We start from the raw sequence: 18,676 nt of genomic DNA, 5'->3' as shown, positions 1-18,676 counted from the left end.
GTTCTGTGAAAATTGGGCAAAACGCATGTGCGTAAAGTGTCGTCCAAGATTAGCCTGTGCAGTCCGCACAGGCTAATCAGGGACGACACTTTCCGCTTTAATGGTATTTTTCGTTTAAAAGAAGTCCATTTTCACCGAAAATTTAAGCGGAAAGTGTCGTCCCTGATTAGCCTGTGCGAACTGCACTGGCTAATCTGGGACGACACTTTACGCACATACATTTTGCCAAATTTTCACAGAAAAAGACACAATTGGTGAACATTGAACTCAGATGAGCGCTGTAGGGCCATCTTACTTCTGAGGTTTTTCAGCATAACCTCAATTTCGACTCGAATTCGCAGTTCTCTAATTGTTACAGTAATGTTATAGCCGTATTACGTGTGACCTTGTTGGTGCTACTTTCATGTATAATTGTCTTATGATATTTTGCTTTTAACTCTCGCGGGGATTTACATTAAAATTTTACGAGTGGATTTAATGCATATGTTTTTCAATAATCGATTTTTGAAAACAATGGATTTCGTAGTTGATACACCAATCTCACGAATATAAATTTCCATTCTATTTATCGCAGGGCAGGTCGTGGAGGCAATTAAATGTTATGTATGCCAATAAGCATGCGGTTTGTAAAGGCTCTCGTTCTTTAATTACTGGTATTCCGAACCTCGCTGTTTTCCAGTAACTTAATTTCTGTGTGTTTTTCAATTGTACGTTAACGAGTTCACCGAGCTCAGATTGATAAACGCCCTGCACTCTCGAACTCAATAAATAAATAAGCGTTAAATTAGCGATTAACCCCTTTATGCCTATTGGGCTCTCCCATCCTTCTAATTGGATTAATTTATTTCCAAAATTAGGGATGTCTAGTATACTTATTTATATATTTAGAATATTTCTTACAGAAATTCCTTCAAGCAAACAGCGCAGACCCTGATGAGACGCCGCAGTATGCGGCGTCTCATCTGGGTCTACGCTGTTTGCCAATGCCTTTTTTCTAGGCGCTAGGCATAAATGGGTTAATTATTTTTTAATTGTTATTAATCGGATTTGTGCGTGCACGGATATTAACGTACACAAATACAAATATTTATAACGATCTTACTAAAGACTGGTTTCTTAATAAAATAGACGGGAAAAGCTAATATTGTCGAACATGATTCACATGCAGTGGTTACGGTAATGTATTTATTTATTATTATATATAAATAAACCAAAACGCCCGTAAAACATACGAAATATGCTTTCAAGATAACACTTGTCATATGTATGGCTGCAAACAGTAAGAACATGCAACATTGATTATTTTAATCGTAGTTTCATACAGTAAACGTCTGCCCTAGTACAGCTGGACATACCTGCGTAAGTCATACCCTGACAAAATATTTGGATTTAATAAGTATTAGGCGACTATAATCGCCTTAGAAATAATCCTATTGGGGGCTTTTTGACTAAAAACTTACAAATACACACTTGGATTTGCTTATCGCGTCGTACCATTTTTGTTATGACAATTGTTCTCGGTGTTTTAAACAAGCACCGGTTTTGATAAGGTGCAAACGTAGATTTTTTTAATAACAGCATTATAAAACAAAAATCGCTGTCAGAATGGTAGAAGTCATTGTCGGAATATTATTTGATAGAATAATGGTTAAAACATTATATAGTTTTTAGATTAATAAACATAAACCATGTTGGTAGTTTCACAAAATCGATAAGCACATGTTTATGAACAACGAGCATCTAAGCCCGAAAGATCTAATTGGAATGAGTACACATTTATTTAATGAAATGATATGGAAATTTTAGAAGTGAATCAACTGTACCATAAAGCATAGACCGGCGCATTATTAATTCTAGTACTACAGTATATACTATACCATACAACAGTGGAACAATATTCATGTAACAAAGTGCGCTTTTCATGTGAAATTAATTGGATTATAGGATAACCTTTTTTACAAATGTGTCGTAAAGACATAATAATGCCGACGACGACGACGATGAACATATAAGAATGTCTGCTTACAGTCGACGAACTGTGAGGTAAATAACTTTTCTTAATACATATAAGCCGCGTTCTAGGAAAATATGTGACGATACTTTCTGCCAAGACTAGATATTTTATTAAGAAGAGAATTCCTCTATTTAAGAATAACATAACAGTGGAAATTGTAGTCACTGAAAGAAAGTGCGGATTGCACAGGCAGGCTGATCTGGGAAGACACTTTACGACCATGCATTACGTCCTGATTTCACAGAGCTTTGCTTATATGATGTCTGTATGTATCAGAGTTAATTTGTCGTAATTTGACAGATCTGATACTGATATTAACAATTGAATTCCTATCAGCATGCATTTGGGCGGTGCTCTGTGAAAAGGGGTTTAATGCATGTGCTTAAAGTGTCGACCCAGATTAGCCTGTGCAGTCCACACAGGCTAATCAATGACGACAATTTACGCCTAAACTGGATTTTTGATAAGAAGAAACTGTCTTTAAACGAAAAGAATCATAAAAGCGGAAAGTGTCGTCCCTTCTTAGCCTGATCGGAATGCACAGGCTAATCTGGGACGACACTTAACTCACATGCATGAAACCCACTTTTCACAGAGCACGGTCCATTTAATCGTGACCTAAAGCCGTGCTTGCATCAGTCTGGCTCTTTACGTCGTTATGACGCCTTTCTATTATTTTAAGTGTATATTTATCCGCCGCGTGTATAATGTCAATGCAAATAACTGTAATATGTGATATATTAAATATGATATTTTTCTACAAATTTCATTATTCGCGAATAAAGTCGGATTGAATTGGTGTTGACACTGAATAATGTTAACAATAAAGTAGCACCTGCAATGATTAAACATGTCGAGGAGAAGATTCTGTTTATTAAAACGAACCTGATACTTTTCGGGTGAGGGCGTTGTTTGAAGGAACACTAGCCTTTGACATAAATAAGTTCGATTCTAAAGGTATTACAGCTCAAATGCCACTATAAGATTTCAATTAAACTTGATTTTAAGCGGTATCGCATTGAATTTCATGACATTATGAATGGCAATTCAGTTTAAATGCTTGCAAGGTAAATGCACTTGCGTTTTGTACATATCCAGATTGAAACTACACGTTTAGCATTGAGTGCTGATGTTTCACAGATAATTTATTTTATTTCAAACTTTGAAAATATTGTCATACCATCTGTCAATATAATTAATAAAAATATCGACCAATCTTGGCGCATTAAATAAATTTTCAAAAATAAATATATCAAAAACGTTCTTACAGCAGCATGAGAAATTGTCAAAATGCTGTACTAAGTACACTTAAAGTGGCACTTTACTGTCAAAGGACGCGGTTAATCTTAAAATGCCAATAATCTAAAGAATACTCACGTTAATTGATGACACACGGCCGTTAATTACGAGCGCCACCTCTTTTTTGAGATGCAAGAAGAAACGAGCCAATAATAGGAGACGCTAAGTTTTTTTTTTAAATACACGGACAATGTACTGGGTGATAATGTTTTACATTCTTATATAGAGTAAACCTGATTTCTCCATTATTTTAAAATCTTCCTGCGCATAGCGCTATCTCGGAAGTATCTTTTGGATCATGTATGCTTTAAAAAAAATGCCCCCCGTGATTAACGACCTTGTGACATCTGTTGTCAGATCATTGACTTAAGCATGGCAGTCGTCTACACAACACTTAAATGAAATGGCACTTACCAGATGCAAGGACAGTTTTTAGCGAATATCATTTTTTTCTATAAAAATCGGATAGCCGAATCGGTATATCGGATTCGAATATTCATCTGGTTTTCCAATATTTGAATATTCGTTCCCACCCGTAGAACAAATAAAAATAACAACAACTCGATTAAACTTGCTTATTGGACAACGCAATATTAGATACTTATAAATTCAAAATACATTCTTACATGGCTCGAATGAATTACATTGTTCTTTACATTGGTGAACGGACTATTTACTTAAGTAGGCAATGCATTCAAACAAGAAATCCTATAATTATAAGTAAACACAAGTACATGCATTTTCTTTACCTACTTGAAAGACCAAGGCATTGCATTTAAAGAATAGATAATGAAATTTAAAACTTCAAATATCAAAGATTGGAAAATAAAGCCCTAAGCTATTGTTTGTTCACCCTTTGACACGTTTCAATTAAAAAAAAATATGTAAGTTACCTTTTAAATATTGTGATTGTCAGTCATTGCAAAAGTTTCGTGATTGTGTAATTTAGAGTTGTCGAGAATTAATACCAAGTATATTTAAATCTGGATAATAATTTTAAGTATGACTTTGATCGTGTGTGCTCTAAATAACACCAGCGGTCAAATCTTTATGCTTACAAAATGAAATACCTTTGTCTGTTTTTAATTTAATAAAATGATATATTTAAAATCGACTGAAGTTTCTATTTGTTGACGAATATTAAACAAATATTCGTACAATGGTCTGTTTTAATTACTTTTAAATAACACCTACTCTGATCTACATTGAAACACGTTTATGACGTAATATATTTGATAATCGGTATTTAAATAAATAATGCTACTTATTTATATTAACGCTATGCACCTACTTTAAACATGTGAAGTTTATTCTGCACAACAATTGTGCGTTATTAGAACGTAATTGGCAGACAAAGAGAATATGTGATCATTTAGCATATGATCGGATATTAACAAACGGATATTAACACTTTTATTAATGGTATAATACTTTAATATCACTTCAGCTTTAGTAACGAAACAAACGTTATGAGTTTGAAACAAATCAGGGTTTACTAAGGGACACAGTTACGAACAAAACAGCACAAACAAACAAAACCAAAAGACACTATTGAAGCACGTGCGCGTTTCTCGACACGTGCGCGTTGCTATGGCAGTACAGTTGTGCTCAGTGAAAGATCTGCCGCTAGGGGGCATACAGGAGGAGGATACTGGAGACAAATGGAGGGATGGACCCATCTATGTGTACATAACGAAATCACAGCCTAAATTGCCTAAGTATGTATATATTATGCGAACCTATAAAACCCCGAAGAATTTTCACGTTATTAACCCATGTATGCCTAGCGTCTAGAAAAAAGGCCTTGACAAACAGCGTAGACCCAGATGAGACGCCGCATTATGCGGCGTCTCATCAGGGTCTGCGCTGTTTGCTTCAAAGAATCTCTGTAAGAAATATTCTAAATATAGAAATAAATATATTAGACATCCCTAATTTTGGAAATAAATTGATCCAATTCAGAAGGATGAGAGAGTCCACTAGGCATAAATGGGTTAAGACGATAGTGGTATGAAGTTTTACGTACTCAACCGAACGATACATAGTACATGTATACATGTATGCTCATTAATGGTATTATTATTGATTAATATTATTAGTATGTAACTTACTGACAGCGTTAAACCACGACACAGTTTATGTATATTGGATGAGAGCGTAGCTTCAATCCATTTTAAAGTCACTTCCCTGTACATATTTTAGTTCATTTTATGCGGTGAAGTATTACGATGGAAAAGGAGGTAAATACTTCAAAAATCGATTATTTTAACTGTTATTTTCCACAATTAAAACAGTGAACAATTGCTTTTAAATTTACATTTCCCTTCCAAACACAGAAAGGCATTCATTAAAACGCGATAACGTTGCAGAACATAAGGGATAATTGTGTTTTCAATGCAGCGGTAGAAAACATATTTGTACAATTACGCCTTTTCAAATTGATTCCATTGCCACGAGTGAAAGTTGTTCTGATAACCAAGAGTGAAATAAATATTTCATCTTCACCGAAAACATCAAATTGTATGTTTATTGAATGCACCCTTTTAATGAATAACCAGAATATAAACAAAACAGGATTTTTAGGCAATGTAGTAAACAATGACATAAATTAGTAATGTGGAAGAACGTGTCATATTGTGTTCGTAGTTGTATCTAAATGATAGTTTGTTGACATCCTGTCGTGGTCTTGTATCTACATGATAGTTTGTTGACATCCTGTCATGGTCTTGTATCTACATGATAGTTTGTTGACATCCTGTCATGGTCTTGTATCTACATGATAGTTTGTTGACATCCTGTCATGGTCTTGTATCTAAATGATAGTTTGTTGACATCCTGTCATGGTCTTGTATCTACATGATAGTTTGTTGACATCCTGTCATGGTCTTGTATCTACATGATAGTTTGTTGACATCCTGTCATGGTCTTGTATCTAAATGATAGTTTGTTGACATCCTGTCATGGTCTTGTATCTAAATGATAGTTTGTTGACATCCTGTCGTGGTCTTGTATCTAAATGATAGTTTGTTGACATCCTGTCATGGTCTTGTATCTAAATGATAGTTTGTTGACATCCTGTCATGGTCTTGTATCTAAATGATAGTTTGTTGACATCCTGTCATGGTCTTGTATCTAAATGATAGTTTGTTGACATCCTGTCATGGTCTTGTATCTAAATGATAGTTTGTTGACATCCTGTCATGGTCTTGTATCTAAATGATAGTTTGTTGACATCCTGTCATGGTCTTGTATCTAAATGATAGTTTGTTGACATCCTGTCATGGTCTTGTATCTAAATGATAGTTTGTTGACATCCTGTCGTGGTCTTGTATCTAAATGATAGTTTGTTGACATCCTGTCATGGTCTTGTATCTAAATGATAGTTTGTTGACATCCTGTCATGGTCTTGTATCTAAATGATAGTTTGTTGACATCCTGTCATGGTCTTTTGGTAACAACAATGTTTGTGACATTTCTACATTGGTCTTATAAGTGACCACTTACTGCTCGTTAGTACGGACCACTGAGTCATGTTTTGTTTTCTGCTATATACAAACGATTCGCTGTTCAATTAAACGTTAGATCAAACTCACTTAGGAATATCGTTGCTTTAAAGAGCTTAAACATCTTTGTTGCGAGGAGCTAACGTTGTTTTCATGAAGTGTTTGCTAAGTTCAAGGGTATATGTAAGTTTGCATGCGCACGCCTATGTTATACCAATTCAATTCTGGAAGTAATGATAACATAATACGTATAAGTCTAAATGAGCCTCGTTCTGGGAAAACTGTGCTTAATGCATGTGCGTGAAGACCACCACAGATTAGCCTGTACAGTCCCTACAGTCTCATCAGGGACGAAACTTTCCGCTTTAAGGGTATTTTTCGGTTAAAGGAAGTCTCTTCTTCGCGAAAATCTAGTTAAGGCGGAACGCGTTGTCCCAGATTAGTCTGTGCGGACTGCACAGTCTTATCTAGGACGACACTTTACGCACATGCATTAGTCCCAGTTTCATAGAGCGCAGCTCAAATTATAACATTTAGGTCGTTGGTGCTTATTAGGCCTCGGAACGGCTCATATATTAGTATATTCTGACTATTATTGCAGATTAACCTATCTCCATGTAATGTCAAGATATGAGTCGCGCTTTGGAAAAGGGGGTTTAATACAATTGCGTAAAGTGTCGTCCCAGATCATCCTGTGCAGTCGGCACTTTCCGTTTATTGTATTTTTCGTTTACCGGAAATCGTTTCGTAGCAAAAATCCAGTTAAGACGGAAAGTGTCGACCCTCAATAGCCTGTGTGGGCTGCAAAGGCTACTCTGGGACGACACTTTTTGCACTTGCATTAAGTCCCATTTTCCAGGAACGAGGCAAAAATTGATGTTGATGAATTACAACATATCGTTATTTTAACCACAACATAAGCTTCTTAATACGCGCAAAAAGCAGGTGCTTTTATGAAATGGCATTCACCTTTTAATCTCATCTCTCTATTTAATATGCGCGTTTATTACCCAAGTTATGGAAAGAAAAGTCGATGTAGATAATCCAGGTTTGCGACAAGGCGAAGTAATTATGTCTATAGATATACGAACAATTTTTATGTACAATCCAATTTTCAAATAATTAACACAAAAGGCTGAGCTGTTAGCACTTCATTTAGCGTCTCTGTGGGGTAGCCATGGTTTGTATTTGCACACGTTATTACGCTAATAGGAAATACTTCACTGAAAGTGTTGAAGAGTTTCTGGAGTGTATGCGACAATGCGAGCGCTATTGACGTTTTAACGTGAATTAAAAGTTAATTTATTGCCTTGAACGCTGAACAAAAACAAGCATTTTTTTTTAAAGATTGTGTTATTGCACGTGTTAAGTATGTGGATTATTTCCAGTTGCATTTAGTGAGAAATAACGAAAAGATTGTGGCTAAAGTAAACGTCGATGTTGGAAATAATATCTCTTAGTCGTCGTGATGGCAATGCAATTTGGGCATATTTTCAAGTGGATCTGAGTATACAATTATTCCTACGAAGTAAATTGTTAAGCAATTTCTTTTTCGCATTTATTCGAAAACGTTTATGTTACTTTCGAAGTGTTTTGTCTTACGTTGTTTTAAAAGAGTTTTCTTCTGATGAAAATACATCATAACTTAATTGGAATTAAAGAAAAAAATTGCAAGTAAAATTATCAACGATGGATAAACAAAATGCTGTTTTAAGATTTATTTTTTCTTTAAAAAAAAGACTAAATAACAAAGAAACTATTTATTTTGGAAAATCGAAGTGCAAAATTGCTCACACACTGGTTATAGAAATGTGACAAAGAAGGGCGTGAAGAAGCAGCTTTAATACCATAGCTTTTGAAGTAGTGGAATGGTGAAGCAGCTTTAAATCCCTAGCTATCGTAGTAGTGATGTGATGAATCAGCTTTTAAACTTAACTTATCGTAGTAGAAGCGTGATGAAACAGCTTTTTATCATAGCTATCACAGTAGTGTTGTGATGAAGCAGCTTTACAACCATAGCTTTCTTAGTAGTATCATGATGTAGCAACCTCAAAATCACAGTAGTCGTAGAATTGGCATAATAAAGTAGCTTCAAAGACATAGCTATCGTAGTAGTGGCACGACAAAGCAGCTTCAAAACCATAGCTCTCGTAGAAGTGGTGTTATGAAGCGGCTTTGAAACCATAACATTCGTAACAGTTGCGCGATGAAGCAGCTTTAAAACCACAGCTATCGTTATAGTGGCGTGATTTAAGAACTTTGAAACCCTAGCTGTCGTCGTACTTGCGTGATTTAGCAGCTTTGAAACAATAGCTAACGTGGTATTAGATTGATGACGCAGCTTTAAAACCATAACTATTGTTGTGGTGTGACGAATCAGTTTTTAAACTATAGTTATCGTAGTATAAGCGTGATTAATCAGCCATAAAACCATAGCTTTCGTAGTAGTAGCATGATGAAGCAGCCTTAAAACCATAGCTTTCGTAATAGTAGCGTGATGAATAAGCTTTTGCACTATAGCTTTCGAAGAAGTTGCATGGTGAAGCAGTTTTAAAACCATAGCTTTCGTAGAAGTGACGGGATGAAACAGCTTCAAAGCCATAGCTGTCGCATTAGTGCTATGATTAAGCAGCTTTAAAACCACAGCTATTGAAGTAGTGGCGTGATGAAGAAGCTTTTAAACATAGCTATCGTAGAACTGTCGTGATGAAGCAGCTTTTAAACCATAGCTAGTATAGTAGTGTCGTGATGAATCAGCCTTAAAACAACGGCTTTATTTAATAGTGGAGTGATGAAGCAGCCTTACAACCACAGCCATCGTACAATTGGTGTGATGAAGCAGCTTTAAAACCCTGGCTATCGTATTAGTGGCGGCAGTGTTTGAATGTTATCTTAGACATTCAATCACTGCATAAAAGAACCATTGATTGAATAATTAATAGCAACTGTAGCAAATGGATCATTTAATGTCAGAGTGTATAGTAGCTAATGTGCGCTCTGACAACTAAAAAGTTCATATTTCGACATAAATGTTGACGATTTATGCGTTTACACAAATTGAATCGCGGAATTAGTATTTCTTCTTCTGATAATGTTTGCGTTATTCGCGTTTGGAGATTGTGCAACAGTAAAATGTTTACTTCTAGGTTGTATTTGAAAATAATAGTGCTGAAAAGATTACATGTTATACTAAGGTATTAGGTTTGACAATCTTAAATCAATTTATCGTTTGAATAAACATAATTACTAATTTCATATAGGTACTTCTCATTTTAACACTGACTTTATATAGATTTTTTGGATATATGTTTTTTACGAAAGTCTAATTGCCTGAAGTATGTCACCCATGGGGACGAACGGTTTAGAACGAAGTGCTTGTAAAAGCGGATGCTTTTTGATGTTTTACAGGTTATTTCGAATGAACATTCACACCATGGATTTCCGAGGTTAAAGTGATTGAATGTCACAGTGTCTGTATGGTTCAATCTCAATCAAAATCTTTCAGTGATTGTATCCAGAGAGAAAGTAACCATTTATAAGGAATTGAAATCAAGGTTGCAATGTAGTCGCAATTTAATGTAACCGGCAAAAGGTCTAAAAATATTTTATAACGTTAAGATTAAAATTTAGTCTGGCCAGTATTACTAAACACACCATGGGAAATAATTTAAAATTGTTTCTTAACACTCTGGACTGAATTATTTTATTGTGATGTTGCACGGAACGAAAATTCATCAGTACGGAGTATGTGCATAAAACACTGAGTGGCAATAAAAATGACAGTTGATTTCCGATTACCCCCAATACACACTCCGGTGATTTTGACTGACCCATATAAAGGCAGCCATGTATTAAGGTTGGTATTTTATGTTCATATTTGGTTGAGTTTCTATATGTGTGAAATATGTGGTTGTTTACAATCGAAATTAACTATTATTACATGTTTGTGTGATTTTTTGTGATTTGTGATACAACTTTAATGGTTTGACGGGCAATAATAATACATGATAAAATAGGTTATTTATCAAGGATCAATTTCGTAGTATTTATTTGACACATTAAGTTATTGAAACCTTTTGACAGCACACTGGCATGATGTAGCATGGGTGTATATGACCCAATGACAATTTAGTACTATAATTAATTTGGTTTTCATGGTAGATGAGAACTGCACTGTAATACAATCATTAAATGGTTACCAAAATTTTAATGACACATAATGATTATCGAAGATCAAATAGCTTTAAGCATATTGTTTTATGTTATGGTATATTCCACAAAAAACCTTTATTGAATAACACTTACTTTGAGTATATTGATACATTTGACAATCGGTGCCTTTCTGCTTTATCACCAATCAACGCAGACCATATCAGCTAATTTTGTTAATAATAATCGATAATCAATAACCGATAATCAGTCAGTCATGTAATTGGTGTTTTGTGAACTTTGATTTATGTGTAAGACAATCCGATGTATATTATTGGCTTTTTTACACACCGACTGTATCCATATTGTAAATGTACCTCATTTCGTTTTGCCATTCTGTTTCCATACTCCATTTGTTTTCAGCTTAATCAGTACTTATCAAGCTAAGTCGCGAATGCCGTCAAATAAATTCCTCAATAAACAACTATTTTACAAGAGAATGAACCTATACTTTCGGGCCAAGAATAATATTAGCCGTGTTCTGTGAAAAGGGGGTTAAATGAATGTGAGTAAAGTGTCCTCCCAGATTAGCATGTGCAGTCCGCACAGGCTAATCTGGAATGACACTTTCCGTGTGTATGATATTTTTAGTTTCAAGAAAGTCTCTTCTTAGCAAAAATCAAGTTTAGGCCGAAAGTGTCGTTCCTGACTAGCCTGTGCGGACTGCACAGGCTTATCTGGGACGACACTTTACGCACATGCATTAAACCCCTTATTCACAGAGCACGGCTAATATGATTCGAAAATAACAAAATAGTACAACCCACATCGATGCAAACGATGACGAACATTTAACTTCTGTGCTTCTTAAATGTTATTTTGTGGATTTTTTTGCAAAATATAAACATCACACACCAATGCATTTCCTTTTAAGAACCTACTATTGTTGGAAATTACGTAAAACGTGAGTCATTTTTTCTGCGTATAAAACATGCGACGACGAAACGTCGGTTTTCTTAAATCGGACGGATGGCATACGTCCGATGGGGGATCATCCTGATACTGGGCAGATTAGTATGTGATAGATACATATAGTATTTTAGGTTATACAAGAGTGCAACTAGATTCTCTACTATCTTCTCTCGAGTTGTGTTAGTTAGGTCACGGGGACCGTGCAGGTCAAAATTGTGAACGCTGCATCTCAATTAATGTCGCTTTAGTACGACAGGTCGATATATTCGGTCTATGAATTGACTTATCATAAGAAGATTGTGGAGCCAGTGCGATATACACCACTACGGATCCTCAAACACAGATTCATGTTCATCACCTTCTTGTGTATATTTACAGATGGAGCAAGTCGCGTGGCAATCCTGGCGACATCAGCGTGCGATCCCAACATCCGGTAAGTCGGGAGGCATCGTTCACAATGTCCCTGGACGACGACGACCTCTGCTCCACAAGCACTCCCTACCGGCTGCCCCGCTTGTCCCCCGGAGGCGCCGACAGCCCCTCCCCCGACCTTGACCGGACCCAGGAGGATCTCCGGTCGCCCGTGCACGATAAAGTGTGGAGCCGGCACGGATATGAGAAAATTATCAGGTAAATCTGGAGCCCTTAGTCTAATAATTCGTACACGAATCATAAGTAAGGATATGCTTTAAACTATGATGGCGAATGCGCAGACTTGTCTGGAGCAACGTATGCGGCATATGGGATAAGACCCATTTTTCTCAAGAAGCGGAACATATTAAGTTTTCCAACGGCCAAATCATCGCATCGATTAAACGATGAATAATATGTAAACGACATTTCGCAATGGTTCAGCGGATATCATCATGGTTTAATGACTTTGACCGGGAAATCCAGGGTTCGATTCATAATCAATGACGGTTCTAAATCATTCCATAGACAACAGAACTAGCATAGCGAGAACAATTAAATACTCAATCTTACAGTAAGTCTCAACTTATTAACCATGACATTCTTGCGTTTTTTCAATTTAAGCTTCACTTTCCATTGGTTGAACTGTTAAGTTTAAAGCTAAGATTAAGCTTATTTCATTTTTTAAGTATATAATAAAAATGAAAAATATGAAACAAATGCCATTATAGAGCTCAAACTCGAACCTTTCGAAAAAAAAGCAAAACCTCTTTTAAAGTTCATCACGAGGTCTATTAAATAAACGGGGTTGTTTTAACGCTATATTGGTTTTACACGCTTTTGCTAAATTATAGATGAAAGGCTCTTCAAACGCGTTTGTTTCGATTTCGATCGAAAATTATCGATAAAGGAACCTACATTTTTAACAGTTTTCATAGTGAGGAATGATACTTTTCGGGTTAAATTATAATCCATTCATTTAAAAACAAAAACTTTGATAGTTTTTTATTGTTATTTTGCAAAAGCGCCAAGAAAGGTGTTCTAGGTCGCGGAGCTTTTTTCTTCACATGCAACTACTCGGCTTGTTCCTTGTCAGCGAAATACTTTAACTTGAACGATGTATATAATAATTTAAAAAAGGAAATTAAATCTCGTCGAACCTTTTCAGAATTCCAGAGTTGGGACCGCAGGTTCGAATGCTGATCCCGCCCTCAAAATTGCAGGCCAGTCACGTGCAAGCGCCCTCAAAGACGCCGCGTTTCAAAAACGCCGCCATCACGCCGTCGGTTCGCTCCCTCGCATGGAACGCAGATCGACCAGAAGATGTGCACCTGCATCTGTGTGACGTGTAAGTAGAGCTTCAATATTTTGTTCACATTACGCATTAGGTTTTCTATGGTACGTCCACGACCGGAAGACCGGATGACATGCACCTAGACATGTGCGAAGCGTAAGTAGAAACCTATTTTTTCACAAATCATTGGTTGATCTTAAAAAGGATAACTCAAAGCCATCGTGTTTCCACGTCGCGTCTACCGACGGATAACATGCGCCTAGGTGACGTTAAGTTATGCCCTTTTTCACGAATTCATTTCTCTACACATATTAAGGACGTTGTCGGTACTGTCATGGAATAACACGAACCAAACAACATGAACATGGCGTGTGCGTGATGTGTAAGTATTTCACAAATGTTGTTGTTCACATTGAAAACGCGACCATAAAGCCGTCGATTAAGCAATTGATGGTCAGTCTTGCGACGGCATGCTACTACAACTTCATTTATATAGAGCTCATTTTTCTCGCATCATTTGAAATGACCTCTATTTTACAGAAGTCGTATATCACGTGGTCCCGAGGACGACCTTATACCCCGCTTCTCTCGCCTCGAGCCGACGCCGACGCCAATCTCCCGAAGCCAGTCGCCGGCGAAATCTGTGAAGAGCATACACTGGATACTCGGACACAACAGATATCACACGTTTGATAAGAAGGTACTTCAATCTGTACTCGTAGGGCCATGTTACTTTAATCTGTACCCAAGGGAGACATGATTTCTCATTGTGGAATATTGTGTTTTTTATAAGGAAATTACGCAGTTTATTTTAAGAAACAGTTGTTTTTCGTTACCATGATCATCATTTTTAGCTCGGCTGTTTTCGAAGAAAACCCGAGGTACTGTTATAGCCAGATCGTCGTGTCCGTGTCCTTCGTCGTGTCGTCCACGTCGTGTTAAAACCTTAACATTTTGTTAAGGTTTTTAACATTTGCTCTAAAATCGAAGTGCTTCTACCTACAACTTTGAAACTTTACATGTAGCTGCACCTTGATGAGTTCTACACGCCACACCCATTTTTGGGTCTCTAGGTCAAAAATCAAGGTCACTGTGACCTCTAAAAAAATAATTTCTGACAAGCTTTTGCAGCCGAGCGTGGCACCCGTTATGAGGTGCTCTTGTTATAATTATTATCAACATGACATAATAATTATTATCATTAAAACCCTCCTCCGCCTGCTCCTCGTGCTCCTCCTCCTGCTTCTCCTACTTTTCCTGCTCCTCCTACTTTTCCTGCTCCTCCTACTTTCCTGCTCCTCCTACTTTTCCTGCTCCTCCTACTTTTCCTGCTCCCCTGCTCCTCCTCCTGCTCATCCACCTGCTCCTCCTCCTCCTCCTCCTCCTCCTCCTATTTCCTGCTCCTCCTGCTTCATCTGCTCCCCCTCCTCCTGCCCTCCTACTTTTCCTGCTCCTCCTCCTACTTTTCATGCTCCTCCTCCTCCTACTTTTCCTGCTCCTCCTCCTGCTCCTCCTGCTCCTGCTGCTCATCCTGCTCCTCCTCCTTTTCCCCTTCCCCTGCTCCTCCTTTTCCTCCTCCTCCTTTTCCTCCTCTTCCTCCTTTTCCTCCTCCTCCTCCTCATAATCATCATTATCATCATCTTCGTCATCATCATCATCATCTGATACCGGATTATGCATTTCAGGGTCGAGGTCATATACAAGGCCCCTATTCGCGTGAATTCAACGTCACGTGTATGGCCCCTCAGAACTGGCTCAAGATGAAGTGGGGGCGCTCTAAAACCATGATACACTAGCAGCGAACCGTGAGGCAAACTGGATCACTGATGTTCCGTTTTTAGACATCGCGGAAAATAACTTTGGGACGACTTATCCGGTAGATTGCCATTCACTTCCAGAACTTTTATACAGATGGAACACCTTAGGTTTAGCACTTCGATTCCCATTCGAAAAACAATGCGCTGTTTGCACTAGTGTTATACGAATTACAACAAAATGGAACAACACGTGGTAGAAATATTTTGACGTTCTAAACTGCTCATGCAAAACGCCGAAGGTTTCAATTGGTTTAATTACCGGATGAATGAAACTGTGCATTTTCATGTTTATCTATTGAACAAAACGTGTTCACCAATTGGAATACCATTTCTTTTACTTGGAGCGTTTTGTATTGAGAACAACGAGAACAAATGCCTACAATCAGTAATAACATGTGAATGAGCGAATTTCCAATGTATTATTAGTTTTGCGTTAAAAAAATGTGATTGAATGATTGGTATTGTTTAAAAATAATAGCGCTGGCATGGTATGTTGGCGTCGAAGTGTTTCGTGTTTGCCTGTGTCACTGCCAGTGTCATATGGTCAGCATTATGCATCGGCTTTTTCGAATCGCCGAACAGAAATATTTTGTAAGATTTGTATTTGAATTGCTATCAATTCGCGAAGTTCTTTACATACTCATATAAGCAACGTTATGGATCAATTGGGCTTAAATCATGTAGGCCAAGTGACGTCTTATATTAATTAGCATGCGCCTTTTGCACTGGCTTATCAGGGACGACACTTTCCGCCAAGTCTGGATATTCTTTCAGAAGATACTTCTGTTAAAGGAAACACTCCATACCAGGCGGAAAGTGTCGAACTTTATTAGCCTGGGATGACACTTTTCCGACATGCGGGACGCCAAGTTTTCACAGAACGCTGTACAACGCTGCTCATATATGAGTCGTGTTCTGAGAAAACTGGGCTTAATGCATGTGTGTGAAGTGTCCGCACAGGCTAATCGGGGACGACACTTTCCGCTTTTATGACATTTTTCGTTCAAATGAAGTCTCTTTTTAGCAAAAATCCAATTTAGGCGGAAAGTGACGTTCTTGATTAGCCTGTGCGGATTGCAGAGGCTAATCTGGGACGACACTTTACGCACACGCATTAAACCCACTTTTCACAGGGCAATGCTCAAATGTATATGTATCATAACTGAAATTGGTAAATTTCGGGCAGTTGACGTTATGTAAATATTCCTTTAAGTATAATGATTGTAACATGAGCGTTGTTCTTATGCACAATAGTAAGTTCTTGTAATTATACAGCTCTGTGCCAATACTGAACCATTTTGTACATGGTATTGGTAATGTATAGTTAATTTCAAAATGTTGATTTATATAAATCCTTTTAACATTAAACTCTGTTATCTTTAAATAAGTGGATAAAGTACAAAATTCGCGCTGCAAAATATGTCCCAATACGGTAAAATAAAGTTCTCATAGATATAACTCAAATAATTATCAAAACATGCTTGAATCGAAATATTTTTGTTCGTTATCGGTATTTAACCAACTCGATGCCCGCCCGATGCAACTCGAGCTTTTTTCCTCGTTGTTAATCGCTTACGCATATGAGGGTTCCAAAACGTTGTTTATTGACCGTTAAGCAATTATAATACTAATACATCAACTTATTTTATTATTACCGTAAATTCACTGTTGGTCTCAAGCTCAAGTTGGCTTGGTATTTGTTTCAACAATATTCACAGAATAAATTTAAACTACACTAGACTTTCGATATAAAAAAACGACAGCTATGTTAGTATGCTCATGTATGATTTATGCGGTATAATTGACCTTTCGACAGCGAGAGTGAAGCCACGCCCACCGATTTCAAGGGGGGTCACTCCGCCGAAGTCCGTCATAAAAATGGCTACGCGAATCGGCCGCATAAGTGAACCAAAAAGGCCTCATGGTATACCAGAAAGGCCATACACTAGTTTTTATTATCATTGAATAGTGGTGCTGAATATAATTATCATATCTATTAAATAGTCAAAACTTTTTTATTAGTCTACTTAAAAGCCGTTAAATTTATCATCAAAGTCGGCAAAATTATCGCCAATTATCGCATACAGTATGAATTGTTCGTTAGTCACAATATTTTTCCTTGAGTAATAGATGTTTCAGTTTTTTAATTAAAAGCCGTTAATTTTTGCAACCGATGGCAACATCGCAAATGTGGCACAGGTAAGTAAATTTATTATAATAGAAGACGAAGAACGTTTCTATTGAAATCCGATATAACACATATCTACAATGCGTTTGGTCAAAATGACCCATGCGCATTGTTATAATCGTATAACAAAGTCAAAGTCGTCAAAAAAGTAACATACACAATATATTATTATATATTATTATTTCCTCGAAAACTATCTTCTGCAATGTTTAAAATATAAAAAGTTGAAAGAATTTTCATGTACAAAAAAACTCGCTAATCAGACCGGGTTTTCAAAGGGTCATTCACAGTTTGCGGCATCTGTTTTGATAACGGATTAGTAGAAAGCCCACATATGGTGTAAAATGACACTTATTGGCCCCTATTGATAATTACTTGCGCATTTGAAAATAGTTTCTTAACGACTGCATTAGAATGTCAAATTTATTTAACGTTGGCCACCTTTGAAAAATGGTTTTAAATGTTCCTTTCTAATTTGTCTATATAGAGGATAAACAAGTACAAAGTTATACTCTTTTTTATAACGTGTCCGTTGCAAAACTTACATTTTCTATTTTCGCGTAGTATCTTATTATAACGACTGTGTTTTGCTTTCGGGCGATCGCTTAATATGTTGAGATTAAGCTGTTCGTGTGGACGACCACAAAGACGAATCCAACGTTAGAATTTTTCAAGATTAGTACCCGGTTGAGGGAACGGAAAAAACGTACTTCCATCTTTTAACCGTTCTGGATACCTTGTGTCTGAATAACAAGTGCCATAACAGCACCTTTCAACCATTTTCTTTGTTTAAAACACAGAATTACGTATAAGCTTATGTGTCGGACAACGGCGAGTTTGACGGACAAAATGGCGAATAGTAACGGGCCTAATCTATGCTGTAATCTGATTGGTTAATAAGCCTGTCAATCAATCGGCTGTCGAAAGGTCAATTGATATTGAGTAATTCAAACCATACTAAAAATAGACGTTTAAAAATAATCATAATTCAGGGGACACAAATACAAGTGAAGCAAAACTTGAATAATA

The 18,676-nt window shown here is 36.9% G+C and overlaps 1 protein-coding gene across 5 annotated transcripts; it reads left to right on the top strand.

Moving 5' to 3' along the window:
• Positions 1-1,606: 1,606 nt before the first annotated feature.
• LOC127848739 (uncharacterized) lies at positions 1,607-15,966 on the top strand. Of its 5 annotated transcripts, none has more exons than XM_052381350.1 (6): positions 8,147-8,344; positions 10,225-10,672; positions 12,316-12,567; positions 13,517-13,696; positions 14,183-14,342; positions 15,328-15,966. In XM_052381350.1, the coding sequence occupies exons 2-6, from the start codon at positions 10,593-10,595 to the stop codon at positions 15,436-15,438; spliced, it is 783 nt and encodes a 260-aa protein (XP_052237310.1). In that variant the 5' UTR covers positions 8,147-8,344; positions 10,225-10,592; the 3' UTR covers positions 15,439-15,966. The 5 variants fall into 5 exon arrangements, with proteins under 5 accessions (XP_052237312.1, XP_052237308.1, XP_052237310.1 ...); XM_052381351.1 differs by lacking the exon at positions 8,147-8,344 and adding an exon at positions 9,534-10,010; XM_052381352.1 differs by lacking the exons at positions 8,147-8,344; positions 10,225-10,672 and adding an exon at positions 1,607-2,043.
• The last annotated feature ends 2,710 nt before the right edge of the window (positions 15,967-18,676 follow it).

The sequence above is a fragment of the Dreissena polymorpha genome, chromosome 10 (genome assembly GCF_020536995.1).
Source record: "Dreissena polymorpha isolate Duluth1 chromosome 10, UMN_Dpol_1.0, whole genome shotgun sequence".
In the NCBI taxonomy this organism is placed as follows: Eukaryota; Metazoa; Mollusca; class Bivalvia; order Myida; family Dreissenidae; genus Dreissena; species Dreissena polymorpha.
The sequence above is the reverse complement of the archived record's forward strand: the minus strand, read 5'-3'. Positions and strand labels throughout refer to the sequence as shown.

Bases quoted from the DNA above. Each gene is read 5' to 3' on its own strand.
- LOC127848739 (XM_052381348.1), top strand. From the start codon at position 4,904: ATGGCAGTACAGTTGTGCTCAGTGAAAGATCTGCCGCTAGGGGGCATA. The intron at 5,032-12,315 runs GTATGTATATAT...GTATATTTACAG, and splicing joins TCACAGCCTAAATTGCCTAA to ATGGAGCAAGTCGCGTGGCA. The intron at 12,568-13,516 runs GTAAATCTGGAG...GAACCTTTTCAG, and splicing joins GGATATGAGAAAATTATCAG to AATTCCAGAGTTGGGACCGC.